General features: G+C 37.6%; 7 protein-coding genes across 8 annotated transcripts; 5 read left to right on the top strand and 2 right to left on the bottom strand.

Moving 5' to 3' along the window:
* Nucleotides 1–7: 7 nt before the first annotated feature.
* LOC148063774 (D-serine dehydratase) lies at nucleotides 8–4,299 on the top strand. 2 transcript variants are annotated; one of them, XM_087811337.1, is made up of 10 exons: nucleotides 8–61; nucleotides 1,360–1,514; nucleotides 1,574–1,703; nucleotides 2,358–2,508; nucleotides 2,574–2,754; nucleotides 2,822–2,940; nucleotides 3,435–3,561; nucleotides 3,646–3,708; nucleotides 3,769–3,874; nucleotides 3,940–4,299. In XM_087811337.1, exons 2-10 carry the CDS (start codon nucleotides 1,369–1,371, stop codon nucleotides 4,027–4,029), a joined length of 1,113 nt encoding a protein of 370 aa, XP_087667463.1. In that variant the 5' UTR covers nucleotides 8–61; nucleotides 1,360–1,368; the 3' UTR covers nucleotides 4,030–4,299. The 2 variants fall into 2 exon arrangements, with proteins under 2 accessions (XP_087667463.1, XP_087667464.1); XM_087811338.1 differs by lacking the exon at nucleotides 8–61 and adding an exon at nucleotides 1,207–1,286.
* Nucleotides 4,300–4,576: 277 nt separating this feature from the next.
* Nucleotides 4,577–11,725, top strand: orc2 (origin recognition complex, subunit 2). The gene is made up of 15 exons (XM_087812004.1): nucleotides 4,577–5,303; nucleotides 5,373–5,519; nucleotides 6,614–6,700; nucleotides 6,774–6,863; nucleotides 6,924–6,955; nucleotides 7,017–7,074; nucleotides 7,141–7,442; nucleotides 8,301–8,410; nucleotides 9,028–9,160; nucleotides 9,232–9,328; nucleotides 9,379–9,525; nucleotides 10,516–10,687; nucleotides 10,751–10,812; nucleotides 10,870–10,988; nucleotides 11,559–11,725. The coding sequence occupies exons 1-15, from the start codon at nucleotides 5,234–5,236 to the stop codon at nucleotides 11,640–11,642; spliced, it is 1,710 nt and encodes a 569-aa protein (XP_087668130.1). The 5' UTR covers nucleotides 4,577–5,233; the 3' UTR covers nucleotides 11,643–11,725.
* Nucleotides 11,726–11,762: 37 nt separating this feature from the next.
* On the bottom strand, nucleotides 11,763–13,701 carry cfap410 (cilia and flagella associated protein 410). Its single transcript, XM_087812005.1, has 7 exons — nucleotides 13,476–13,701; nucleotides 13,369–13,387; nucleotides 13,219–13,265; nucleotides 12,915–13,144; nucleotides 12,289–12,439; nucleotides 12,128–12,218; nucleotides 11,763–12,064 (listed from the first exon to the last, which is right to left on the bottom strand). The coding sequence occupies exons 1-7, from the start codon at nucleotides 13,550–13,552 to the stop codon at nucleotides 11,912–11,914; spliced, it is 768 nt and encodes a 255-aa protein (XP_087668131.1). The 5' UTR covers nucleotides 13,553–13,701; the 3' UTR covers nucleotides 11,763–11,911.
* A 144-nt stretch (nucleotides 13,702–13,845) lies between these two features.
* On the top strand, nucleotides 13,846–15,319 carry rpl37a (ribosomal protein L37a). The gene is made up of 4 exons (XM_087812009.1): nucleotides 13,846–13,944; nucleotides 14,570–14,698; nucleotides 14,775–14,857; nucleotides 15,155–15,319. The coding sequence occupies exons 1-4, from the start codon at nucleotides 13,942–13,944 to the stop codon at nucleotides 15,216–15,218; spliced, it is 279 nt and encodes a 92-aa protein (XP_087668135.1). The 5' UTR covers nucleotides 13,846–13,941; the 3' UTR covers nucleotides 15,219–15,319.
* Nucleotides 15,320–16,583: 1,264 nt separating this feature from the next.
* pecr (peroxisomal trans-2-enoyl-CoA reductase) lies at nucleotides 16,584–19,636 on the top strand. Its single transcript, XM_087812007.1, has 8 exons — nucleotides 16,584–16,701; nucleotides 17,955–18,088; nucleotides 18,157–18,322; nucleotides 18,385–18,466; nucleotides 18,611–18,707; nucleotides 18,783–18,893; nucleotides 19,121–19,232; nucleotides 19,323–19,636. The coding sequence occupies exons 1-8, from the start codon at nucleotides 16,590–16,592 to the stop codon at nucleotides 19,403–19,405; spliced, it is 897 nt and encodes a 298-aa protein (XP_087668133.1). The 5' UTR covers nucleotides 16,584–16,589; the 3' UTR covers nucleotides 19,406–19,636.
* A 468-nt stretch (nucleotides 19,637–20,104) lies between these two features.
* On the top strand, nucleotides 20,105–21,916 carry ndufb3 (NADH:ubiquinone oxidoreductase subunit B3). Its single transcript, XM_087812008.1, has 3 exons — nucleotides 20,105–20,172; nucleotides 20,685–20,813; nucleotides 21,690–21,916. The coding sequence occupies exons 2-3, from the start codon at nucleotides 20,686–20,688 to the stop codon at nucleotides 21,841–21,843; spliced, it is 282 nt and encodes a 93-aa protein (XP_087668134.1). The 5' UTR covers nucleotides 20,105–20,172; nucleotide 20,685; the 3' UTR covers nucleotides 21,844–21,916.
* A 122-nt stretch (nucleotides 21,917–22,038) lies between these two features.
* On the bottom strand, nucleotides 22,039–25,734 carry LOC148063780 (UDP-glucuronosyltransferase 1A6-like). The gene is made up of 9 exons (XM_087812006.1): nucleotides 25,171–25,734; nucleotides 25,048–25,111; nucleotides 24,833–24,981; nucleotides 23,635–23,762; nucleotides 23,472–23,565; nucleotides 23,277–23,402; nucleotides 22,689–22,776; nucleotides 22,399–22,618; nucleotides 22,039–22,322 (listed from the first exon to the last, which is right to left on the bottom strand). The coding sequence occupies exons 1-9, from the start codon at nucleotides 25,606–25,608 to the stop codon at nucleotides 22,049–22,051; spliced, it is 1,581 nt and encodes a 526-aa protein (XP_087668132.1). The 5' UTR covers nucleotides 25,609–25,734; the 3' UTR covers nucleotides 22,039–22,048.
* Nucleotides 25,735–27,193: the final 1,459 nt, after the last annotated feature.

Genomic DNA, 27,193 nt, shown 5'->3' on the forward strand with positions numbered 1-27,193 from the left:
CGCATGCGCAAGGCACCCCTTGTGACTGCTGGCATTCATTCAGGTCCGGTGACAAAATCTGGTGAGAACAAGTGTTTTTATCAACCCTTTTATTATTTTTATCAATGTAAGGATTAAATACCCATGCGGAGGACATGGTTGCGTGTTTTAGTGATATATTAATGCAAACCGTTATTTCACTCGTGCAACTATTAAATACTACAGTATATCTTGCCATGACGTCAGATGACTTTAATAGCATAATATGAGACTTTAGTTTCAGTATGTTCCATCGTGAGTGCTTAGTCCGTAAATATATATAGTTTACCGTGTTTCTCTTGTTGACGTGTATTGGAGTACAAAGTTCTCTTCAATGCTCATCTTGTTATAAGGCAGTCAGGCATGAGAATTATGTCATTAAATCTGGAGCTGGTGATCCATGCGTGTCTTCTCGTTTAGACTATTGTAACAGTTTATTTTGGTGTCTAAACAAGAAGGAGCTGTCTCGCATGCAGTTAAAACAAATCTCTGCGTCGAGGATTCTGAGCCGCTCTAGTAGAAGAACTCACATTTCCCCGATCATTAAAACTCTGCATTGGCTGCCAGTTCTGTTCTTTCAGGATCAATTTTCTGGTTCTTACTTTCAGAACTATTCATGGTCAGACCTTCCATCAGTGATCTATATTTTAACTGAGTATTGTTTTTGATTGTTTAAGTGCTTTGTGACCCTAGTCTAGAAAGGAGCTTCACAAATAATCAGTGCTGTTTCTCAAATCGCATATATGCGTACTCAAAGTAAGTATTTTTGGTGCTTAAGTGCGTATCAATTCTTAGTATGCGAAATATAGTGTGCCATGCACACTAAATTGGTGTACTAAAACGCCCACAAAACTGAGTATGGTTCGATGGACACTATCTACCCTAAACAGCCGCCATCTTAGTGACGTTGTAAACGAAGTAACGTCATATATATGCATATATATATTCATATACTTACAGGTGCATTTTCAGCAGCAGTAGAAGGATGATACGTGCTGATACCAGATCAAATATCTCGCGAATATTTCGATTCTCATATTTTTTCTATATTTCTTTTTACAAAACGTGCTGCCTGCAGGTGGCGATAGCGTTCCAACAGTTGGTTGAAACCATCGTTAAATAGTAGTAGAAGCAGAAGCTGTCGCGTCATTTCCTGTTAGTGCGTAGCGTAAGTGTGTGATTTGAGACGTACTATCTGTGGAGAATTTGCGTACTAGTTAGTATGCACACTATCCTGATGCATACTAACTTCTAGTACACTAAGAGAAGTATGCAATTTGAGACACAGCACTGTACTTACTTACTTACTACTTAATTAATGTCTTTGTTTTCGTCCGACAGGTTTCAGGAATGGAGGGAACGCCTCTCTCGTCTCTTTGCACACCGGCTCTGGTGGTGGATGTAGAGAAAGTGAAGAAAAATGCCCAGAGGATGATCGAACGTTGTAAAACGTTGGGAGTCACACTGCGCCCCCACATGAAGACACACAAAACCCTGTCAGTGAAATATAAAATGTACACACTTCATATTATTGAAACCTGCTTTTCTTCTCTAGCGAGTGTGGCGACATCATGACAGGAGGGTCACGGAGGTGCATCGTGGTCTCCACACTTGCAGAGGCTTCTTTCTTCGCTGAGCACGGCTATGATGACATTCTCTACGCCTATAATCTCCCCTTTGATAAGGTTTGACTACAAACTGCTTAATAATGATTATGTTTTGAAACATTATACAGCGACATACAGTATATACTGTAGATGACAACAGTGTAGAACATTTTAGGGCAAAAAAGTATTTTAAAACCTATACTTTATAATCTATTTATATATTTTTAAAGGTTAAACATTTTTGATTACATATTAGTGTGTAACATATTTGTAAATATATATATATATAATGACAGCTTTTCACATGTTTAACATATTTTATCATCTGTGTATGTTTTAAGCATATTTTAAATACATAATTTCACATCTGTGTATCTTTAATATCTCTAAATATATATTTTGACATCTTTAACAAGTTTTTAACATATATTTTGACATTTTATTTTTTTTACATATTTTTAAATGTATATTTTGGCGTTTGTGTATTTATTTAAACATATTGCATATATAATATATGTATTTCTAAAATAAATATTTTGAAACCAGTGTTTTGAACACTTTAAAGTCTTCAGTTCAAGAAAGTATCAAACTAAATAATAAATGATAAATGTATCACAATAGTGAATAAATCCTATTATTTATGGCAACAAACCAAGTTAACCAACCAGATGTTTACATGACCGTCTTACACTTTATGTTGACAAACATTCATTATTATTTTCGAAACTACAGGTGGAGCGTTGCGCCGTCTTGTCAGAGAAACTAGACCTCTTCCAGGTTCTGCTGGACCATCCTGACGCTCTAGAGCAGCTCAAAAAGAGGCCGCTAAGAGACGGACGACTCTGGCACGTATGGTTGAAGATAGACTGCGGCAATGGAAGAGGTGTAAACAAGATCATCGTCGCTGAATTGAAAGGGGCTGAAGAATAAAACTATGTTTTTTTGTAGCTGGTATCCCGCATTCAGAACCAGAGGCGCTCACACTGGCTGAGGCGATCACAGGGACGCCCGGTGTGGAGCTCACTGGCGTGTACGCCCACTGTGGGAACAGCTATCACTGTAAGGGTGTGGAGCAGATACAAGTCGTTGCCCGGGAAACCACCGACTTCACACTGCGGTTCATGGACAAGTGAGACCATTTTTTTTTTTTTTTATCAACCTTCTCACTCCTGATTATATTGACATATTCTTGGCAGGTTAAAGTCTCTCGGCATCAGCTGTAAGTCCAGTATTGGATCGACACCTTCCTGCAGTCACCCTGTTGAAGAAATGGGGAAACTCAGCGAGGTGCATCCAGGAAACTACGTCTTCTACGGTTTGTACAAATAATGGCAACACACAAGCATATGAAGCGGTAGTCCAGATTTTTAACGTCTTATTTTGAAAAATGTACTGATCTAAAGAGTTGTGAGAATGTGTGTGACCGTAAAAGACATTTAGACCCTTTTTCGTTTTGCTGTTTTTCCTTATTCTTTCAACACAATGTGGGAGTGATTGAAATTTAGGTAGTTTTCAGAGTCACCATCTGGACCCAAAAGTCTTTTGAAGATTGCAAGAACACATATCCTTTTCCTTGCCCCTTCTACTGTGTGTTGTGCAAGCAAATTCTGGAATTCTACTGCATCAACTGCTATTCCATTAAGCTCACTGTTATCAGTGACATTTTAACATGAAATAAAATGAGCAGCTTGGCAGGGGTCTGCGCTCTTTAAGTGGTAGTTAATTGCGAAGCTAATTCTAATTATGAATTAAGAAAGGCGCTTTACAAACAACTTACTTACTGTATTTATTTGTTTGTTTGTTACTTAGACGTGCAGCAGTCGATGATCGGCTCCTGCAGCCCGGAGGACGTGGCTGTCAGAGTTTTGACACGAGTTATCGGACACTGTCCTCACAGGAACCAGCTCCTGGTCGACTGTGGTTGGGCCGGACTGAGGTAACAACTTAGTCCTTACGTCGCCACAATCTTTCTACCTTATCACTGACTTTTTTTTTGTTTCCCTCAATTCGTTCTCTCAAGCCTGGATAGTGCCGGGAAACTCCCGACTGGATATGCCGTGATTGAAGGACATCCCAACCTGAAGTAATATTTGATAAAGAATCTAAAACTTTTGGAATTTCTCTAATGTTGAATCTTCTTCAGGTTGTTGTCCATGACTCAAGAGCACGGGAGAGTGGAACCTATCACAGGAAAACTTGATTACAGCAAGTTCCCTCTCGGGACCCTGCTGACTCTCATCCCATATCATGTGAGTGCTTTTCCATCTCTGTTTGTAATCTAATGGCTAATGATCTGTAACTTCTTTCTCCGCAGTCCTGTGCAACGGCGATGATGCACCCTGTGTATCATGTTACCTCCGAGGGCCGTGTTATAGGGAAGTGGACACCAACTCGTGGATGGTGAAAAGAAACATTGTCGGCTTGTTTTGCTGCACCATAACTCAAGTGTATGATCAAACCTAATTGTGTGCTCGTTGTCGTTTTTTTTCAACCACCACATTCTCACGTTGAAAACTTAAGTCAGGAAAATATTGAAAAAACGAATCGCCAAACAATTGAAATGTTTTTCTTTCAGTATTTTTGACAATATTTTTTTTACTGAAGATCAGTAGACAGAATAAAGACATCAATAACTAAAACTTAATGTGTCATACGTCTTCAATATATTTTTACACACTTTTTTGTGTCAAGTACTTTAAAATAACAGACAATTGTATAATATAAATGTTATATTTTCTAAAATATAACATATATATATATATATAGAGAGAGAGAGAGAGAAATGTTACTAGTTATTATATATTATTATATTTAGTATAACGTGGATGGTGAGAAATAATAGAAATAAGCGATACATAAATAATAATAATATATACAGTATATATTAACAATACACAAATATTTGTATAGCTGTGTTTTAATTTTGTAATGATTTAAGTGCTATTTTATATATTTGGTCTTGTGAAAGTAAACAAAAATAAATAATAATTAAAAGTTAAATGCCAATTCAGTAGTAAAGCAACATATTTTCCTTTTATTTTTTTAATTAACTTTTTGGGAAACAACATGTTAACGCAACACCGGTATACACTAATTGTTACAATATAAAGAAAATAAAACAAAAAGAAAGCATTAATAATACAAAAAACAAACAGAAATATAAAATTAAAAATATAGGAAGTGGCGTAGTATGCTTTAAGTGAAATATTTAAATTAAGTGCAATAACTAATAGGCTTACATAATTTTGGTTCAGTGGAAGGTTTTATAGATAAAATGTATTTCAGTTACATTTTCGTGTAAGGTGACATTTTCGACAGCATTGCCTGTAGAAAGACTACGTTCCGCGAAGGGCATCATGGGAAACGTAGTTTCTCCAGTCGACAGGTCGGGATTGGCCACTTTGCGAACCTTTCACTTGTCACGTGACTTAAAACGCTTTCCGAATGGCGGGGAAAGTTGTGGCTGCGTTTCGTGTGTCTCTCTAGTAACGATCGTTTGTTTTTTTGTGATGACAGGTGACTGTGTTTCACTTTTTTATCACAAAGATTGTCCTCTTCCGTGATTGACTTTCGTGACGTGGAATTAACGCGACGTTGAAGCTGCAGTCATGAGTGTGCTGGAGGTGAAGTTCGTCGGTGATGGAGATGTTTTGGACCACATCGTGGACAAGCAGGATGGTAAGGTGTCCACTGTCAAAACACATCTTTGGGGTCACGATATGTACTGTAGTGTTTGGTGGGTTGTAGTTCCACAGGTGAACCCCACAGGTGTCCAGAAGATGGTCACGTTCAAAAGTCCAGCAGGACGTCCCAGTAAAGAAGACGCGACCCCGGGTTGTGACGAGGATGGATTCATGAGCGAACAGAACTACGTGCAAGTTCTGGGGATGGAAGGTCAGTGAAAAACTGTTAATATTTGAAGAAAAACAAACTATTATCTTTGTTGTTATTGTCCATTTAAGATTAAGAGCGTCAACCAAAAAGTAAATGAATTAAATTCAAATAAATCTAAATAAATCCTGCTAAAATAATTAGTTTATACTATCTGATAACTTACAATAAAAAAAACTGATTTAATAGTATTTTTTTCCTTATATATTATGATATCATTATATTTGATATTATATACCATTTCAATTGGCCTGATCAGTTAGAAAGAAGATTGCCTGCCTCTAGCCTGGTTCTTTAAAGGTTTCTGCCACCAAGAGGAAGTTTTTCCCCTTGCTACAGTGGTGTTATGGATGAACACAATACTGTTATAACATGCGATTGTATTTTTCTGTCTATTTATCACCGGTAAATGAATGATCGTAAAACAATAAAATAAAATAAATAATGGCTTATAGTCACTAAAATTACAAAAACTGAGGGAAAAGGTCCCGAAACAAAAAGGCTATAGTAATTTTAAGTAAGTTTAGCAAGTAATTTATCATAAGAAATACAAAATAAAATAATTAAATAAAGTCTACATGATCTTTTCCCAGATGTGCAGGTACAATTGTCTATACTTTTATTACAGTTAAGTTAGTTAGTGTAATATTAGCATATTTACACTGGTTAAAAACTGGTTACCCACGGGTCCTTATAAACCTTTGAACCCTAGTGTTTTCTATGGGTCAAGGTGACACGGAGGCCGGAAAACAAATGTGTTTGTGGTATCCCGTGTTGCATCTGGCTCAAGGTGAAGGAATACCACAAACACGTTTGTTTTCGGGCCTCCGGGTCACCCTGACCCAGAAAAAACACAAGGGTTAAAGGCATTTAATTCATGATTTATAAAGAAGATGATACTTGTCATTAAAATCAAATGTGAACACAAGATAAGTAATATTTTTATGTTTTATTCAAATTTTAGATTGACACACTAAAACACAAACAAAACAGTAAAGTGTATGAGGCTCAGTCTATTTAGTTCAAGACATTTTTTAAAAATGTTTCTCATTAGTTTGTATAAAAACTCTCTTTAACACAGATCATTTTCTTTCCAGATGAAGAGGAGGGCTTGTCCAGGGTGGTAGGATCCTCTATCTTTTCTTTCCAGAAAAGTAGACGAGGTCACAGCATGGCTCTGACTGGTGAGTTAGTCTGGAACTCCAAATATATATATTTTTAATTTATATATTTTTCTATCCTTCTGCGGTGTTTTAGCAAGCGAGTTAGCGCGGACACCTGGGAAGAATGTGAATTTCAGTGCTGACCCGAACATGGAGCCTCGCACTCCCACTCGCACCGGTCGACGTAAGTTATTTCAAGCCTCTTAAGTATAAATATGTTAAATTAAATTTATTTTCTGTCCAGACCACAAAGATGAAATCAGAACGCCACAGAGGGTGAGATTTAGACTTTTGTTTTGATGCAATCGCATGAGATTTAACTTGTTTTATGTCACAGGGAAAGAAAGTACAGTTTGTTTCGACGACACCACACAGACTCCGAAAGAGGATGACAAGTTAGTTCTGCATTTTCATAAGGGTTTGAAAGTGAAGATTATTCATTTTTTATTTTAATTTTTTAGCACCGAGTCTTCGCTCAGACAGTGACAGTGAACTTTCAGCCTCAGCTTCTGAAGAGGAAGAGGGGGATGAAAGTGGGATTGCGGAAGGAAAAAAGATGGATGATAAAGAGAACGTGAAGACGCCGAAAAAAGGTGTATCCGCAGCGGCGCTGTACAAGACGCCCGCCAAAAAGAGCAAGAGCGCCACGGAACCCATCGGCCAACCCAGTATGGTCGAGGAGTATTTCGAGGCTCATGGCAGCTCAAAAGTACTGACGTCTGATCGTACACTGGAGCGACTCAACACCCCTAAAATTGATCGGGTCAGTTCTAAACGTAGTAGTAATAACAGTATTACTCCATGTCATTGTATTAGCCCCAATGCTTCATGGTATTACTCCTTTATTTAAAGGATTTAAAGTAATACTCTGTAAGTCTTCATAGTTTTACTCCGCGAGGCTTCGTAGTTGTACTCCGCGAAGCTTCGTAGTATTATTCCGCGAAGCTTCGTAGTATTATTCCGCGAGGCTCCGTAGTATTACTCCGCGAGGCTCCGTAGTATTACTCCGCGAGGCTCCGTACTATTACTCAGGGAGGCTTCGTAGTATTACTCATGGAGGCTTCGAAGTATTACTCCACGAGGCTCCGTACTATTACTCCGCGAGGCTCCGTACTATTATTCAGGGAGGGTCCGTAGTATTACTCAGGGAGGCTCCGTAGTATTACTCAGGGAGGCTCTGTAGTATTACTCAGGGAGGCTTCGTAGTATTACTCCGCGAGGCTCCGTAGTATTACTCCGCAAGGCTCCGTAGTATTACTCCGGGAGGCTCCGTAGTATTACTCCTGGAGGCTCCGTAGTATTACTCCGCGAGGCTCCGTAGTATTACTCCTGGAAGCTCCCTAGTATTACTCCGCGAGGCTCCGTAGTATTACTCCGCGAGGCTCCATAGTATTACTCCGCGAGGCTCCGTAGTATTACCCTTGTAGGCTTCCTAGTATTACACCGGGACGCTCCGTAGTATTACTAAGGGAGGCTTCCTAGTATTGCTCCGCGAGTCACCGTACTATTACTCCACCAGTCACCGTAGTTAGTATTATGCTGCGAGGCTTTAACTGGTCAGTTTTAAACATCCATCATAAACGATGACTCATCACTTTTTGATAACCCTTTGTGTTGGCAGGAGAAGCTGATCCAGCTGTTGGACGAGAAACCCTCGTGCTTCTCTAAAGAGATCCAGCTGCTCAACAACAAACACAGAAAGCACTTCAACAAATGGATGCTGCAGCTGCAGTAAGTTTGAAGACGGTAGAAGAGAAATCCAGCTCCTTTATTTTGGTTACTAGTCTGTTTATGAAGATAATAACTTTAAGCTTAAAAGTGCATTTTCGACCCGTGTGAGGCAGAAAAAAAGCTAAACTTGATTGTTCTTTGTAGGAATCCTCAACATCATTGTTAAACTTGACTTAAATTAGTTTTTATGACAGAAAGGGAGTTGCAATTCAAAATCTTCCAAATATTTCTGAATGCCAGTCCATTATAGGCCTTAACATGTGTGTTTTAATTTTCTTTAATATACTGTATTTTTTGCATGTTTCAGTGCCTAAAAAATATTTTCATAGTTCTGTAGTTGAATTGTCCTTTCAAGCAAATGCAATGCCTTGATTTGAGTGAGGTAAGAATGCAGTAATACAAAATAATTGTACTTTAAATGTTGTCTATAAACAGTTTCTCAGTATAAAGGTAATCAAAATAAGAGAAAATTGAACAGAAACACAATAATACACACAATACACTGTATACTAATTGTGTCTGAAGCAGCACTAGAGGTAAAATATTGTTGATGGACTGTGTTCTTGTGACTATTATATTCAACTATTAAATGATCCCTAAATGTTGATCTGATCCAGGTTGGGATTCAGTGTGCTGCTCTATGGTTTGGGAAGTAAGAAATCTCTGCTGGAGGACTTTCGTAAAACCCACCTGTCTGAAGAGATCCACCTCGTCGTCAACGGATTCTTCCCATCCATCACTCTGAAATCTGTAATCAATAATTCCACATTATTGTGTGTACATTATTGATAACTCTTCTTTATTTTTTTGTTTCACCACAGATACTGAATTCTCTGACATGTGAGGTCCTGGAGCATCAGGGAAGTTTCCGGACACAGTCTGATCAGATCCAGTTCATCTCTCAGACCCTTAAGAAGAGTAGGTTTTGTATCTCGGTGTCAACGATCGGCTCTAACGTGTCTTCACAGGCCCAGATGTTCACATCTACATGTTGATCCATAACATCGATGGGCCGATGCTCCGAGGGGAGAAGACCCAGAGTGCACTGGGGCAGCTGGCGTCTCTGCCGAACCTTCACCTGGTGGCCAGCATTGACCACATAAACGCTCCTCTGGGTGAGTGGAAACATTTGAACGAGTGTCAAGATTTATAATTTTTTACTACACGTATAGTCGCGAATTGTAACCAGTTACATGCAGTTGCTCTATATAAGAACTAGAGGCTTCTGTCTCCATTCAAATACCTCCTCATCCCATTACAGCAAAGCCCTCCAGTAATTGTCGGACAAAAATATTTATACTTGTTGACCTACTTTAAATATCTACTAAATTATAGCAGAAATTACCGATAAGCTGCATGATGTAATTTACTGTATTCTTTTGACTATAAGGCACACTTAAAATCCTTTTAATTTAAAAATAAAGATTAACAGTGGCCTTGGCCTTCATTCAATTATTCCGCAAGGGTTCGTAATATTACCCCACAAGGCTTTGTAGTTTTATTCTCCTAGTCAACCTGGTATTAATCTCTGAGTCACCATAGTATTACTCTCCGAGTCACTGTAGTATTACCCTCCGAGTCACCGTAAAATTACTCTCCAAATGACCGTAGTATTACTCATGGAGCCGCAGTAGTATTACTCTCCGAGTACCTGTAGTATTACCCTCCGAGTCACCGTAAAATTACTCTCCAAATGACCGTAGTATTACTCATGGAGCCGCCGTAGTATTACTCTCCGAGTTCGGTAGTATTACTCTCGGAGTCCCTGTAGTATTACTCTCTGAATCACCGTAGTATTACTCTCTGAGTCACCGTAGTATTACTCTGCGAGTCCCCTTAATATTAAGCAGCGAGTCCCCGTAGTATTACAAGCAAGTCTCACTTCACATAACCAAAATACAAGCGACTCAACGTTCAGTTCAACAGCAACTCTGCATCACTTGCAGGCATAAATATATATATATGAAGACATTTACGTGGAGGAGAGAAAAACTATCTGTAAACTGTCATTTTTCTAAATGATTTTTCATCTGTTTACATGTGTAGACGTTGACACCCCTCAATTTAAACGTTGACCTCGTCTCTAACTGGACTCTTGTTTTTAGTGTGGGACCAGTTTAAGCAGAGCCAGTTCAACTGGCTGTGGTGGGAGTGTGTCACGTACATGCATTATGCAGAGGAGACGTCCTACGAAAACTCTCTGCTGGTGCAACAAACCGGCGCTCTGGCTCTGTCGTCGCTCACACATGTGCTGCGCAGCTTGACTCCGAACGCAAGGTAGAGCTGTCGGAGTCCGCTGAAGATCTTGTAAAAGATTCTCAAGTGTGCTTTTGTTTTCAGAGGAATATTTAAGCTGTTGGTGAAATTTCAACTGGAAAACAAAGACAACCCTTCGTACACAGGTGAACAGAACTTCAATGAGTTGTCGTGACAGTTTCTGATTGAAATGGTTCGTGCAGGGTTGTCCTTCCAAGACTTCTACCAGCGCTGTCGAGAGGCTTTCTTGGTGAACTCTGACCTCACGCTCAGGACACAGCTGACCGAGTTTAGAGACCACAAGCTGATTCGTACACGCAAGGTGACATTTTTAACATTTGTAGACAGTTCTCCAGGGCTAACATGCGAACACACTCGTGACTTTTGTTGCAACTACTTAATGTGTTTTGAAACCATGCTGTGTCCAAACATCAGCTTTGGAAGCTGCTGGAGTCAACTGTATCCTCTCATCCTCAGTCGGGATCTAAAATGTTATTGTTCCTTTAGCTGCAGAGGGTGTGACTTCTGCCATCTAGCGGCCAGAGGTTAAATTGCAAGACAAAAAGTAACAAAATATTGAATATAGTGAATATTTGCATTTTAATTGTAAATAAAAAAAATCGAATTATATTCTTTTAAATCCACTTAATTGGACTCTAAACATTTAAAGAAATAGTTAAATTATTTAAGAATGGAAAACAAAATCCATAAAGTGCTGAATGTCAATACAGTGTTATGAAAAAATGTCAATCTTGATGTTAAAGGAAAAAGAAAAAAAGGTAGTTGAAGTAAAAAGACAATTTGATAATATCAGTCGGACTCGTACTTCCTGTTACGGAAAGTAAATGTACATTTTGTTTTTTGTGATTGAGTTTGTTCTAACTTTAACCAGGGAGCAGACGGAGTGGAGTACCTGATCGTTCCTGTGGATGCGAACACACTGATGGACTTCATGGAGAACGAAGAAGGGGACTGAGAAGAAAATGTAGTTTTGAGAATTTCAACTGATCATGCGATGAAATTCTGTGACTTGAATTTATAGTTAAATAAAAAAACAGTGGAGAAATCAAAACGTTGGAGCTGATTATGCATTTTTTATTATTTACACAAATATACTCTAACTTATCAAAGCTTACATTCTTCATAATTGCAAGGCAGATCTAGATTTGATCAAGGTCGTGTCAGAAAGCAAAAAGGGGAAAATGTGCAACATTTCTGGGTTCATCCGAGCTACAGACGTGGATGTCAACAGTTCGTCAACGACTGTTGAGACTCTCTTGTCGTGTCTGTCCTGAGGGTGTAGGTCTGCAGCCTGTTCTGTGTCGCTGTGTTGACGATGTGAAGCTCCTCTTCATCCAGATCCTTCAGCAGGAGAAGAACTGCATCCAAAGTGTGATTCTGGGATATTTAATCAATAAAATAGTTAGTTGGTTAGTTGACATTCTTCATCGGGAAAATTACCTTTCTAATGGATGATCTTGTCGAAGGTGACGATAGGGAAGGAAACTTGTCTCTGGAAAGTGGCTTCATCCCCAACTCCTTCCTGATTTTACTTCAAAAAGAGATTTAAAAAGGTTATTAGTTAAGTCTGTTTGTGTGTTTTTAAACACAACCCATCTTACTTCGTCTCCTCCATATTGTAGTTGAGTGGGTCTGCTTCCATGTCTGCATCTTTGTGTCCGTTCTTTGTTGGTTGTTGGGTAATGGTGTTCTGCGGGAGGCAGATTTCCTCCCCTTCAGTGAGCGCAAACGCAACCTCTTCTTCTGTCACGACTGAAGAAACGTAAAGACCAGGATTAAAATAGAAGAATAAACTATTGCCAGCAACAGAATAATCGAGCTATGAAAGTACATTTTCAATAAAGGGGTGTAAGAAAATAGAAACACACTTGTATACCTCAAAAGATTTCTGTATCCGATTTCCAATTAAAAAGTACCACGCAAATATTCAAGACGTTTTTGTTTCAAATACGCTTAAAGGAAGATCGTACTTTTTTCAGCCTGAGAATTAAGAATAAATGTTTCCGTAACAGTAAGGTTAGGAGATCGTCTTTTAAAGGCCGGGAAATCTGTTTACTTTATTTTAAAAGAAAGAATCCTGCAGAAGCTTGTATTTGGTGAAATATATATATAGATCCCTCTGTTTGAGGCTGATGTTAAGCACATAACAGCATCAAGAATTCATGATATGCTATAAAAGTTTCCCTACAATCATTTATTTAAAAGATACTCAATATACACTTCTCACCTTGGTTGTCCAGCTTCTGCAGGCCAGGCAAGTAGCGCAGGACATTGAGGCGATACTGGTTGGGGTCATCCCCGCAACATGGGTTCTCGGCCAACCAAAGCACTCTGAGGTGAGTCAGTTGGCACAGGTGAGCCAGCTCAGACAGCGACTGGATCATGTTTCTTCTCAGGTAAAGCTCAGTCAGTGACAGGCAACCAGCAAATGAAGCCAGAGTAGTGATCTTATTATCACTAGAGAACACACACACAAAAAATAAAAAATAAATAAGATGTGCTTTAAGAAGCGTAGTATTGTATTGACAAACCTTAAAGTGAGAACTTCAACGTTGGGTATTTGAGAAAAGATGGAAATCTGAAATAAGAGAAGCTGCTTAATAACAAGTTGACATAAAAGTCACGACTGGTGAGCCTTTAATGGGCTTACAAACAAATATAGGCTCGTGTTGAATACTCACATCAGTCAGGTTACATCCCCTGAAAACACAAGTCACAAACAGATCAGTCACACACACACCAGGTAAACAAAGATCTTCGCTGCATCTTCTCAAACCCACGAACTTACCAGCAGTTTAGCTTCCTGACGTTCTCCATGTCGGGGGCTTTGGTCTTGGCGAGGACGAGTTTACGTGTTAGCTTCATCGCTAATGGGATTCGTATGAGTTTAAGCGATAAAACGATACCATTTATTTATAAATAACCGTAATGGTCATGACAGGAAAAGGTGGACAAACATTCTCGACGAGGATGTTGACGACCGAGCAATGACGACGCATGCGCGAAACTAATGAAGCCAGCGTCCCTGGTTACGAGAAACAAGAATGTGTGTTAAAGTTATTTTTTTATTTTAAAAATACCATTGTATTATTATTCGTGAATGTATATAAATTAACCTAATGTGTTATATTTCAAATATATATAACTTCTGAGGCTACAAACACTCAAATTCCCATAATGCAACGTGTGCAAGCGGGTAAATCGCGCATGCGCCCTAAGCACTCCCTCTTTGGACCTGCGCCTCCACTGAAACGATGGTGAGCCATGAATGTCTGTCCTGAATCCATGTCAATCTGGTCTTCCCTGCCCCTATAAAGCCTATATTGTGCATCCGACAGTTCAATATTGTTTTAATGTGAACGATTGAGCTTATATTCTCACATTATGGGCTGTTGTCAAGAAGATAAAGGCGATGTTTTGGTCTAGGGTTGCACGGATAGTGACAGTAATGGCCGCCACCGGTGCTGTACTGAAAAACTTAAGAACGAGTAAAACATTCCTCTGGATTAGCTTGAAACCACGTATCTTGGTGGCTCATGTGTCCACGTAAACCGTGGTTGTGTGAGATTTAAGACGACCTAGGAATGACTTTGTTCTGACTTCATTTAATGGCTGAATTAGCAACATGCTAAGTAGTTAGCCGGTTAATACTTGTTTTAGAATTAAACAAGTTTGTATTTCACTCTTAAGTGTTCGTCTAAATACAAGAGTATTACAAAAGAAACTTGTTTTAAATGTTTTACCCGAGCTCTCAACTCGCTGTACAGGGTCTTACCCTGAAGTACAGTACCTTGGCTGAACCAGAGCTACTTGCTAGTGTAGTGGTCGAATGTAGGGATTGTATCAAATGTTAAACATGAAATCTTTCTCACTTGTTCTCAGGCCAAGCGAACCAAGAAGGTGGGGATCGTTGGTAAATATGGCACACGTTACGGTGCCTCGCTGAGGAAGATGGTCAAGAAAATTGAAATCTCCCAGCATGCAAAATACACCTGCTCATTCTGTGGCAAGGTAGGTACACTATTGTGTGTATATTATGGTAACAATGAACAAAGTTGTGTCTTAATGCTTTTTTTTTTAATTGCAGACCAAAATGAAGAGGAGGGCTGTGGGCATCTGGCATTGCGGGTCCTGCATGAAGACCGTGGCTGGTGGAGCCTGGACTTACAAGTACGTGTTGTCATCTCCGTTAAAATGCTTCTATATTTTAAGGCTGATTCATTTTTATTATATTTTTGATATTCCTAAACAACTTTTTCCCAACATGACAATACTGTACTAATGTTTCTGAAACTCTTTATCGAAGAATAAATAATGCATAATTCAAATGTTGGATTTTGGTTTGGAGGATGCTTGTCCTCTATTCTTGAATCAAGGAAACTCTGACCTTGTTAGAAACTAGAGAAATTTATTGTCGATAAAGTTATGTGCCAACGGCTGTAGTAACTGTTTTTTTTTTAATTGCAGCACAACTTCGGCTGTCACAGTAAAGTCTGCCATCAGGAGGCTGAAGGAGTTGAAGGACCAGTAAACCGGTGGACGTGTACGCTGCTGGATTTTGGGACTTGTTTTCACAATTTATCCAATCTGGACATGGCTTCAACATCCACAAATAAAGCAGTCTGGAGCGGATCTGTTTTTCCTAGTTTTTATTTAAAGTGTGCATTTGTGGCCTGATGGGATTTGGTGTCTTTGGAATGGAAGGGATTTCATTAGACATAATCAAAACTTTAAACTACATATCTATCTTTTTCTTTTTTTTTTTTTCCCCCCCCCAATCTAGATTTATAAATTAAATCACCAGCTCATCCACATCTTAAAAATGTACTTGGTCATTAGTTTATATAGTTTGGCTTTTATAAATACTTTTCTGAATTGGGTCTAATGAAGAGAATGAAGGGTATTGTTAGGAAAACTGCTTGAATAACTAAAATGAGACGCTGACTCTTGACTTTATGGCCAAGGGACATATTCAGAGAACAGGAACTTTGACTTGCTCAGCCAAACTAGACGCTTTAAACTTTCAAAGTTAATACCTGTATAAACCTGTAGGTTTTTACAGGTAACCTGATTTACTGAAGGTCCTGCTGTAATCTAGAGTGTCAAAACTTCAGAATATAGCTGCTCTCGGCTAATGATAAGAACTTTATTGATCCTTCAGGAAATTGTTTTTCCAAATGGCAATACTTATAATTCATTAAAATCAATCAAAGACAAAGGATACAAATATTAACATGGAATAGAATGCTCCTTTCACTCCACTCCTGCCCCCAAACTCAGAATAAAACAATCTAATAGCACGAGGAATGAATGAGTCCTTGAGTCTTATTTGTTTTGCACCTGGGAAGGAGCATTCTTGCTCCATCTGCTTCTCTGCTCACTGATGACAGTGTTCAGAGGATGACTGTCATCCTCTATGACTGACAGTAGTTTGTCCAGTGATCTCTGCAACTGTCACCAGTGCGTCCAGCTTCAACCGCAGAGCCAGCATTTAATTATGGAAGTGCAGGGCTCCAGTGTGATGAACAAATCAAAATAAACGCCTTTTTTGCACTGTTAAATTGTTTAGACATGCTTTAAATGTGTTTAATTCGCCTGGAGAACTGCCGCACACCCAGCTTTATTGAGCAGTAAATGAGCATGTTTTCTATGAAGTTTTCTTCCTACCTGGAATGAGATCACATCCACAGATGATACAGTCTATGACAGCAGCCATGAAGGTTGTTTTTTTTAGTTAAATACCAGATTTGTCATAATCTGTGTGTACCCCTAATACTTAAAATCCAAACATTCTAACCAAAGGACGCTTCAACATTCGGTATAGTTCTTATGTATTCTCCCTCAACTCCTGTAGGGGGCAGTAGAGGCTCCTCTAGCGTCAGTCGAGTCAAAGTGATCCAACATGGCGGCCACCAGTGTCTTCAGACCAGGCTTGTTCAACAACAAAGTTGCGATAGTGACCGGAGGAGGGACAGGAATCGGCAAAGCCATCGCCACTGAGCTGCTGGACCTCGGTAAACTGCATGTTGTGAATTTCCAGAGTTTTAATACAGTTTGTATCTTGATGTGCAGGAGTAGCTGAGTGGACTTTGACACTTTAACTCTTTAACTGACGACTGAATATTTGTTTTTTCTAAGGTTGAGTCACAAGAAGATGTTTTTTTTTCGTAAGCAGTGAGATTTAAAAATATGCTTTACATGATTTATTATTTTTATTTTTGTACAAAAGTGTTGCGATTATTAGTCCTGAGGGTCAACGTCAGTAAATATTCCCTCATCAAGTCATTTATTTAGGAACATTTTGTTTTAGCAAATATTAGTGCCTTAAGCGTTGACACTGAGTATAACTTTGGAAGTAGATCCATGCAATTTTAACCATTTAATTTTCTTATATTTATAATTGAATGAATCGATGTTATTATTGAGATGTTGAATTGTTTATTAAATAATTGAATTCAATAATTCGAATATTGATGTGTTTAATTTTAATTATTAAATAATTGAATACAAATATATATATATTTTTTAATTAATTACATTTGATCAGGAACCACAGATTAAACGTGAGATGTAATTAAATATATTTTTTAAACTTGGTTAACGTATTGTCAGGAAAATACCTAAATTGGCACGGTGCTTTTATGTTTTACAGGATTGGCTGGTGACACTGTTATACCAGGATTTATATTGAATTTAAACATCTACAAAATAAAAAAATCTAATTATTTTTCAATTATTGGAAGTAGAATATCAAACTATATGTGTAAAAAAACAAACATTTAATACAATATAAAAAAAAATGAAGTCAGTTATTCAATACAAATACATTCTAGTTTTCAATATACAAATTATTTAATTTAATTATGCGAAACAATCTCAACGTTACACCATTTTAATGGTGAATTCAAAAGTTCAATATTCTGATGGCGCTGATCTACTTCTATATATAACATAACATTACATCACATAATAATAAATGAAATAAACATTGCTGTCATTGTTAAAAATATTGAATAAAAATTAATCTCAAAATGAAAATATGAAGGTAAAAGCAAGGCAAGAAAACTGTTAAAAACTTATCTAACAAAAGGCATTCATTGAAGAACTGTTGAGATGACTATTCAATGCATAAATAGATTGTCATATGTTACTTTTTTTTTGGCTTAATTTCCCATGTTTATATTACTCATTATTTTTTAAGTAACTTTTTAGACTGCTTCACATGCAATAATAAAATAATAGGTATTCATGTTCTATTTTTCCCCAGGCTGCTCGGTTGTGATCTCCAGTAGAAAAGTGGAGAAGCTTGAGGCTGCAGCAAAAGAGTTGAGAGAAAGAATTCCTGCCACAAGTCCTGCAAGAGTCACTCCACTACCATGCAACATCCGGAATGAGGACGAGGTTTTTGCTCACACTTGGAAGTTCACTGTTGCTTAAGGATTTTAACTCTGCGTCTCTTTACTGGAAAGGTGAAGACTCTGGTATCGTCGGTGCTGAAACAGTACGGTCAAATAGACTACCTGGTCAATAATGGCGGTGGTCAGTTCACTAGTCCTGTTGCGAACATGTCGTCTAAAGGATGGAAGGCTGTGATTGACACCAATCTAACTGGGACCTTTCACTGCTGCAAAGAGGGTAAGAATGTTGTCATTTTGTCACTTTCTTTTATATTTAACAATCTATTTATCTCTTAATAGTCTACACTGCATGGATGAAGGAACATGGCGGAGTGATTGTAAACATTATCGCTGACATGTGGAAAGGATTTCCAGGCATGGCGTAAGTTCATCAATAAAGTTCTACCTAACCTAAAACTAAACTAAACTAACTATTAATTTAGTTCAGATCTAATCAGTGACCTGAAAATGACCTTTTTTCGTCATTCATACATTTTTATTTCTAAAAATGCTTTAACTCTAACAGACACACCGGAGCGGCCAGGTCAGCTGTGGACAACCTGACCAAGAGTCTGGCCATTGAATGGGCCACTTCAGGCGTCCGAATCAACTCTGTGGCACCTGTAAGTTAAACCTGTGTATTATTATTATTATTGAATTGAGTTAAAATATAATCACCACCGATATATTTGTGTTAGGGAACCATATTTTCCAAGACTGCCATGGAGAACTACAAGGAGTATGGACCAGAACTGTTTAAGATGAGTATTCCCTTCTGCCCTGCAAAAAGACTTGGCGTACCAGAAGAGGTGAGATTACTACAGAACACTATTATTCCAACTGTTGACTTTAAATATCATTATTTATAGGACTCCAATAAATCTTATCACTCAACATATAAAGAATATATATTCAAATATTTGTGTATTTCTTAAAGTTTGGAATATTACCTAATATACAGTATTTCTATTACCAAGTTAACATTAAGAAAAACTGAATTAATTTCATAGCTTTTCCTTTTTTTCTGTCTTATCAGATCTCTCCTGCAGTTTGCTTCCTACTGTCTCCTTCTGCCTCCTTTATTTCTGGTGCAACACTGAGAGTGGATGCCGGACAGAGTCTGTACCATTCCACATGGGAGATACCTGGTAGGTCGATGGATTCTAGCTTCCCATCATGAAAACATAAACTAGTTGTATTTATCAGTGTTTTGATTAAACTCTTTTCTGTCTCCCCAGATCACCAAGCATGGCCTGATGCTCCAGACGGGGAGAATTTAAAGTGCATGAAGGAACTTCTGAATTCCAAAAGCAAACTTTAACTTGTATTTGTCACTTTATAACATTAATATACATTTTAAAGAATTAACTAATGGTTGCAGAGAACATTGATCATGAGAGAGGTTTTGGATTAACCTTCATGTGATTTAATTTTAATGTCTTGTATATGTAATTGTTGAACCTTTTTGATTAAATGATGCTTCAACAGATCCCTTTTTTCTGATCTCAATGTTGTAAAACATAACTCACGGTTAATAAATTCTGCTACATACCTTCTTTGTCCCTCTGAATGATCCGAGAAAAGTATTTCTATCCACTTGAAAAACATGAAAGCGTATTCATTTTCGATCCATCTATAAACACTTTTTTAACTAAGTATGTTTTTCAATTTTTAGTTGTATCATTTAGTACAGTTTAAGTTATTATCAGTTTTATCTTGATCTTTTAAGTATATACTTTATTGAATATTGTTTTGATTGTTTAAGCGCTTTGTGACCCTGGTCTGGAAAAGCGCTATACAAATAAAAATTACTTACTTACTTACTTACTTATAATCATTATTAATCCTTTCAGTTTTTTACATGTAATTGTATTAAAAAAAATGCGTGTAATTTGTAAATTCACTATTAATATTTTTTTTATTGTGACCTTATTTATTAAATATTTGTCAGAAATAATAAATATTTCCGAAACATTGTCATTCGCAAAGCGTTTTTTGTCACCAGAAGGGTTGCCGTAATGTTGCCGTAAATGAGGCAGCTGTCGCAAAGTATACATTCACATCAGAGGTCACAACAAACCAATTCAGGTATGTTTTTTCTTACGTATTTGACAATAAGAGATCTCAGAAACACATTTTCTTTATGGTCACGATCAATTATTTGATGCACACTTTGAATCATGAGCTACATGTTCAAATGTGTAAGTTAGTGTTAGCGCTAGCTTCGATGCTATCCTGCTTGTGTACCTGTGTCCGTTTAGTTATTGCATTAACTCACATTACACTCATGAATACATTTAGATCTTTCATCTTATTTGTATCCCACTTTGACCTAAAGCTGTTTTTACTGTTACCACTGTGCTAATGGACCATTTGCAAACAAATACAATTAATAAATGGATTATATACACGTCTCTGTCATTTGTACGCTATGGTTTTTTATATTTGTCACTTAAAAACACTGGTTTCCATTCTGATTTGTTCTTCAAAACATGGCAAGTATATACATTTATCAAGATGATCAACGAAATATATTTAAAAAGCAAGACACTTGACCTTTTTGTCAAACCTACAGACATTCATTTTAACCTGTTTGCTAGGATGGGTGGCGACCATGGACATGGCAAGATTCATATGCCTGACTGGAGACAGTGGAAGGTAGAGGGGACCCCGCTGGAGGTTGTACAGGAAAGGCTGGCAAGAAGGGGCCTCAAGGACCCCTGGCTTCGGTGAGTAGCATATAATATAGCATATAATTTATAAAAAAAATGTTTTTAATATATTGATTTAAACACAATCCTGTGTGCCCCAAAAGGAACGACAAAGGATAGTCTATTGCCCACAGTTGTTATGAAATTAAATGGCTGAAACTGACAAGTTATGTCAACAAAAGTAGTTGAACTGTAGTTTAAATTTTACAAATGACTGTGAAAAAGCAAGGGCTGGTAAAAGACATGGGTGGCAAGTTGTGAATTTGAGGCTGTGCAATGTGGAACAGTGAACTGACAAAAGCAACAACAAAAAAATAGAACCTCAAGCCGCAAGAAGATGAGTTTATTTGTGTGGAAAATTTAACACAAAGAACAATTGAGGTTCTGACAGATTTTTTATCGACCAAGAACATGACATTTGACAGAGTTTTTATATTAAACATGTACTCACATATATTGATTTATAGAGGTTAACTGATCCATTGTGCTTATGCAAGTAAGTAGGTAAAGGTTATTTGTAAAGCCTCTTCTAGACCATGGTTACAAAGTACTTCAACAATCAAAAACCATACACAGTTAAAATATATATATATACCTTAAAAGGCCAAGACGATGTACATCATATATTAATCATTGCTTAGCCCTTAAAGATGAGGTATCATTTTCAAGTCCATTTATAGGTCAATAATGTATAAAAATAGCTGATTGTGGAGCTTGATAACAAAGATAAAGAACAGTCTGAGGAAATGGTGTGTCTCTGAAAAGCTTCCATTAACACTCATGTAAAGAAAAGGATCTAATGAAAGCTAAATGAATAACTCGCTTTTGATGTATAACGTTGTTTAACTTGTACAAACACATGATTCGGAGCTAAATGTGTGTCCGTCTCCATAGTAACGAGGCGTGGAGGTATTCCGGAGGCTTCGCCAAGCCTGGGACGTTCAACGGCACCTTTTTAAAAGGATTCAAATGGGGATTCGCTGCGTTTACCGTGGCTCTGGCTATAGAGTACGCTTTCTTCCCGCCTGAGAAGAAGAACCACCACTGATGGCGACCAAGAAGCTCGTACATGATCCTATTGCCCTGTGTCCTTTCTGTTAATTAAACCTATTTTGATCATCGATTGGCTCTCTTCACCATTTTTATGATCATGGAAACAGAATATCACACTTTCATTTAGAAATAAATCAACGACAAACATTTTAAAACAATCATTTGATTAAAAAAAAACTTAAAAGCATTGATTTAGATTATTACTCTTGCTTCCTCTTCTTACCGCAGACTTTACGTAAACAGGTTTTGAAAAGTTTGACTGTCACTGTTGCGAGGAGCAGCAGCACAGCGGTGAGCAGCGCCAGGACGTCCAGGCTGTGGTACTGAAACCAATTGAGGTCGTGCAGCGCAGGTCTGAGGTGTTTAGCTCCTTTATGTCGCATCACGTATTCGGTCCAGTACACGGAGAGATCGAGGGGTTCCACCAGACGGTCGTTATGAAGAGCCTGGAGCCGCTGGATGTTTGTTTTATAACTGAAGACAAAAATAAACGGGTCAAAAAATCTCTTGAAACTTTTAAAACGGGGGTCGCCTGAGCTAAGGGAGTCACCTTGGGTCGTTTATAACTTTGTGGATCCCCTGGAGCAGGTTCTCTGTGGTCAAAGACACGATGTTCAGCACCACTCCGGTTCCTCTGCTGGCTTGCTTCTCAGCATTGTCCGGCTGGTCACCGCTCAGTGGCACCATCAACATGGGGACGCCGTGACAGAGGCCCTCAAAGAGGCCATGTGAGCCCGCGTGGGTGATAAAAGCCCGGGCGCCAGGATGTGCTAACACACACACACAATAGAGACAAAATGATAAAGACACTCATGGTAATTGCAAAGAGAAGTCTCGTACCTAGAAGATCGTTCTGAGGCACCCACTTCATAATCTTCACATTCTCAGGAACGTTGCCAGGGAGGGTTCCTGTGAATCTCCAGATCACCTGTTCATGCCATGAAAAAAAATCTCATTTGAACCAGGACTAGGAGTGTCAGAAAAGAAAATCAATTCAGAAAAGTATTGTGTTTATTTTCTCTTTGGCCTTCATACCATTTTTTTCAAAATGTCTTTTTTTTTTCCTTCTCTTTATTAACAACTATGCATGTTAAAAAATGACTGCTTTGCAATAAAACTCCCAGCCGCTAGATGGCAGCATTCATTCGACCTCCAGAGCTAAAATCCCATGAGATTCTGGCAAAGCTGAGTTAGAGAGGATACATTCAACTCCAGCTGATTTTTAAGCTAATGTTTGGATATATTTTGGCTTTTTAACCAAAGTAAAAGCAGTTACGACTTCATCAAGAGTCATGTGGTCTGTAAATTCTGCAACATCAGAGTCAAGTAATCGACAATACTACAAATATATCTAGATATATTATTCCTACAGTATCACAAGATATATCGCAATACATTTTACATTATGTAAGGTTTTCAAAAAAGTACCTTCTGTGGGATTTTTCTAAAGGCTTCCAGGAAGACTAGAGTCAAATGTTCAGGCATGTCTGACACCATCGATCCAAACGTGAACACGATGAACCCATGTTCTCCTGACACCCACGGTTCTAACTCCTGAAAAGAATGTATTCTCAAATATTTTTTCGTCATGAAGGTCGCTTGTTATCATTCTGAAAGTTTTACCTGAGGAAGAGGATTTCTCAAGTTACAGTTGATGCCACCTACTGGGATGACGTTGGGCATCAGAGGGCGAGGGAATTCCATTGTGAAGTCAATTCTGTAAAGTCGACATTTTCATTAAAGTAATCGCGTTCGACATCCGGTCTACTAGAGATGGAGTCTTGACCTGAGAAGCCAGATGTCAGACTCCGTGAGAATCTCTGCGATTCCCACTTTCTCCCCCAAAAACTTGGCGGCGATATTATCAAATTGCCAGTAGAGAAGCTTGCAGAACAGAGGCTCAATGGCCGCCACCTGACAACACAAACATCATCATCAAGAAAAACATCAATTGATAGAGTATTCCATTAATTATACTAATGGCTACAGAATACAGTTTCCCATCATCAGATCACCTCTAATACTTTGTGTCCAAGGCACGTAAACTACATCTCAATTAATTTATCATATTAGTTAATATTTCCACATTATCATCTTAAACAAATACAAATGACCCAATTAACAATTGCAGTAATTTTCCAGTTGCGCCATTTATATTTTTGCCATATATATTATTTATCGACAACACTAAATAAAAATGATTCCGGTAGATATTTTTTTCAAATTCAATTTGTCCTATTCATTTTTGTATTGGATTCCTGATTTTTGTTGCGGTGAATAACTTTATTTTATAAATGATTTAATGTAAAGACTTTCAATATTTAGTTTGCATTTAAAAAAAAAAAAAGCTGGGCCAATGCAACAATTAAAACGTTAAAAATTACAATTAAAACATTTCGATTGCGAAAGTATAAAGTATCATGACATTCTATTCTATGTTAATATTTGTATCCTTTATCTTTGTTATATGTTCTTTATCTTAGATTGTGTCATCTTGTACTTTCTTTTTATATAAACTTTGTTCTTGTTCTTTTTTTTTATGAATTATTGTCTGTATTGCTGTGTGCTAATTGGAAAAAAAAAAATTCCGAAAGAGACCTCCAGAGGGATCAATAAAGTTTTATCCATTTTCTTTTTCTTTTACAGTACAGGTATTTGACCACTAGATGGAGCCAGGGAACCGTCCCCGTGACTGTCCTCGGACAACCGTAGGTGATAAACTCGACCTTTTATGATCTTAATACATAATTGAATGTGTCTTGTTGACAGGAAGATGGCTCTGTGCCTGCAGCTATGACTTTGCTAAATTTAGAAACACTTTCAGTGTAAGCTTTATATGAGAAAAAAAAGAACAAATGGAGAAAATACCTTGATGACACATTTTGAATAAATAAAAAAATAAGTAGTTTTTAAATATTGATTTTAAAATGCGATGAGAGCGCAAATAAAATAAAATAAAATCAACTTTTTGACACATTAGTTACCAAAGTGTTGATGATTCTCTCCCTAAAGTTCATCCTATCCGTGAATCCGGTGAAGAAACGAGGCACATAGGAGGGAGGGGAGGGGCAACCGGAGGACTTCATGTCGAGGCTACATGGAATTCCTCTGAGCAGATTAATAGTGGGGAGACCTGAGGACACAAGTGGGTTCAAGATGACTCAACGTTATTGATGATGCAGGAAAAGGAGACACACACCTAGTTTCCGGGCGATTATTGACCCTATGGGTACCATGGGGTCCGTCAGGACCGCATCAAACTCCTGCAAAGAGAACATTAAATGAATATTATTAAGTAAAACTACAAACATGGGGGACTCACCTGCAGCGCCAGGTGAGAGATGAGGCTGCTGTTGTCGAGCAGACTTTCTGCTGTGATATGAAGCAGATCTGAGATCTTCTTGATCTGGGACATTTTTGCTTGGACCCTCTCGAAGAAGCCATGGGACGAGTTGAGCATGGAGCTTTTTAACGAGGACTGCATGGAGTCTAAGTACTGCTGGTCGTACGAGACCGGGAAAATCGTCGTGTGGTAGTGGGCTCCTGGACCCATGCGCATGTTGACCTCTGGGATCAACACAGTCACGTGGTGTCCACGACGCCCCATCTCCTGTGCGATGGCCTTGATGCCCACCCAGTGACTGCCATCCATGGGCACCACGAGAAGTTTGCCGGTGAATCCCGGAGAGGCGGTTTTGAGTCCTTCTGTGGCCCCGCAGACCTGTTGCATAAGCAACGCCAAACAAATCTGGTTCCACATCGAGGGTTCTGGTCCAGACCTGCCCGCTGGAAACCACGAAGATCCGAGAGGCTCCCCTGCCAGAAGATACTTCCCGTTCGTTGTTCTTGGCAAACGACGACTCGTTCTGCGAGTTGCAATGTGTGAACAAAGTTCATACACCTTTTCAGGTCAAGGCGCGTTTGAACATGTCGCGCATGCGCAGTGGCTTATTTAAAAATCGCTGCCTTGCATTTGAGTACACTTCAAAATTTCTATATAGATAAATAAAATGAATGGTTTGTTTTTAATTATCCTAAGACAAATTCACAAACTTCATTAAAATATAAAAACTTAAAGTAATTGACCTTAAACTCCATATTTACCAGACAATACCAGTATTATTATCAACAGTGAGGGGAAAAAGTTCACTTTGCTCCCATCTGAGGTTGATCCGTGTATTCCTCTTAATTTAATGTCTCTTGTTTTATTCTATTTTAATTACGATTTTATTTTTCTTTATATATTCCACTTAGTGTAATCTAGTTCTATTTTATAATAATTATTAATTATATATGCGCCACTTAATGTAATGTCTCTTGTTTTGTTTTATTTTAATTATTATTTGTCTTGCGTGCCACTTAAAGTAATGTCTCTGGTTTTATTCTATTTTATTATTTGTTTTTTGTATGCCACTTAATTGAATGCCTCTTGTTGTTGATTGTGATTGTTATTTATTTTTTAATATTCCTTTTAATTTACTCTTTCTTGTTTTATTTTATTAGAATTATTATTTCTTTTTTATATGCCTTTTAATTTTCTGCATCTTGTTTTATTTTATTGTATTTATTATTATTTTTTTGTATATGTCACTTAATGTAATGTCTCTTCTTTTATTTTATTTTAAAGATTATTAGTTTTTTGTATGCCACTTAATTTAACGCCTCTTGTTGTTGATTGTAATTGTTATTTATTTTTTTATACTCCTTTTAATTTATTCATTCTTGTTTTATTTTATTATAATTATAATTTATTTTTTATATGCCTTTTAATTTTCTGTATCTTGTTTTATTTTATTGTAATTATTATTTATTTTTGTATATGTCACTTAATGTAATGTATGTAGTTTTATTCTATTTTTATTATTCACTTTTTATATGCCACTTAATTTAGTGTCTCTGGTTTTATTTTATTGTTATTATTCTTTTTTTAAAATTTATTTGACAGTTAACGTAATTTATCTAATTTATTTCATTTTAATTTATTAATGTAGTTGTTTTTCATTTATATCAAATGTGTGTTAAAATTCCTTACCAATAGGTTCTTGAAATAAATAATAATACCACTTAATACAACCAGAGGAATGGATTCTTTTTCTTTTAATCCCCTCAGTTGTGATAGATATTTAACAAAACAAAGCTAAATATAGACCTCGAGATAACATATCTGATTACGTCAGCGTGCTCATTTAAAACAAACATAATTAATCAACTTAAACAAATAGTTATTTGCCAGATCTAAACTGCAACAATAGCCAGTTTAGACGTAGTCACACAGTCAACACACCTGTATTTTATGTCATGTGTAAGAGACACAGTATGAACAGTCCCTACCCGTGTCACCTGCC

This window comes from Callionymus lyra, chromosome 16, assembly GCF_982586985.1.
Source record: "Callionymus lyra chromosome 16, fCalLyr1.hap1.1, whole genome shotgun sequence".
Lineage (NCBI taxonomy): Eukaryota > Metazoa > Chordata > Actinopteri > Syngnathiformes > Callionymidae > Callionymus > Callionymus lyra.

Coding starts and splice junctions, on each gene's coding strand:
- LOC148063774 (XM_087811337.1), top strand. CDS start 1,369: ATGGAGGGAACGCCTCTCTCGTCTCTTTGCACACCGGCTCTGGTGGTG. Junction 1,515..1,573: donor ATGAAGACACACAAAACCCT/GTCAGTGAAATA, acceptor TTTCTTCTCTAG/CGAGTGTGGCGACATCATGA. Junction 3,562..3,645: donor TGTGGTTGGGCCGGACTGAG/GTAACAACTTAG, acceptor CGTTCTCTCAAG/CCTGGATAGTGCCGGGAAAC.
- orc2 (XM_087812004.1), top strand. CDS start 5,234: ATGAGTGTGCTGGAGGTGAAGTTCGTCGGTGATGGAGATGTTTTGGAC. Junction 6,864..6,923: donor TCCCACTCGCACCGGTCGAC/GTAAGTTATTTC, acceptor TTTTCTGTCCAG/ACCACAAAGATGAAATCAGA. Junction 6,956..7,016: donor AAATCAGAACGCCACAGAGG/GTGAGATTTAGA, acceptor TTTATGTCACAG/GGAAAGAAAGTACAGTTTGT.
- cfap410 (XM_087812005.1), bottom strand. CDS start 13,552: ATGAAGCTAACACGTAAACTCGTCCTCGCCAAGACCAAAGCCCCCGAC. Junction 13,145..13,218: donor GTTGAAGTTCTCACTTTAAG/GTTTGTCAATAC, acceptor TGTGTTCTCTAG/TGATAATAAGATCACTACTC. Junction 12,440..12,914: donor GCAGAAGCTGGACAACCAAG/GTGAGAAGTGTA, acceptor ACGTTTCTTCAG/TCGTGACAGAAGAAGAGGTT.
- rpl37a (XM_087812009.1), top strand. Junction 14,699..14,774: donor CCTGCTCATTCTGTGGCAAG/GTAGGTACACTA, acceptor TTTTAATTGCAG/ACCAAAATGAAGAGGAGGGC. Junction 14,858..15,154: donor GGTGGAGCCTGGACTTACAA/GTACGTGTTGTC, acceptor TTTTAATTGCAG/CACAACTTCGGCTGTCACAG.
- pecr (XM_087812007.1), top strand. CDS start 16,590: ATGGCGGCCACCAGTGTCTTCAGACCAGGCTTGTTCAACAACAAAGTT. Junction 18,089..18,156: donor ACATCCGGAATGAGGACGAG/GTTTTTGCTCAC, acceptor TTTACTGGAAAG/GTGAAGACTCTGGTATCGTC. Junction 18,323..18,384: donor CTTTCACTGCTGCAAAGAGG/GTAAGAATGTTG, acceptor ATCTCTTAATAG/TCTACACTGCATGGATGAAG.
- ndufb3 (XM_087812008.1), top strand. CDS start 20,686: ATGGGTGGCGACCATGGACATGGCAAGATTCATATGCCTGACTGGAGA. Junction 20,814..21,689: donor CTCAAGGACCCCTGGCTTCG/GTGAGTAGCATA, acceptor CCGTCTCCATAG/TAACGAGGCGTGGAGGTATT.
- LOC148063780 (XM_087812006.1), bottom strand. CDS start 25,608: ATGTGGAACCAGATTTGTTTGGCGTTGCTTATGCAACAGGTCTGCGGG. Junction 24,982..25,047: donor AATAATCGCCCGGAAACTAG/GTGTGTGTCTCC, acceptor TTGTGTCCTCAG/GTCTCCCCACTATTAATCTG. Junction 22,777..23,276: donor TTAGAAAAATCCCACAGAAG/GTACTTTTTTGA, acceptor TGGCATGAACAG/GTGATCTGGAGATTCACAGG.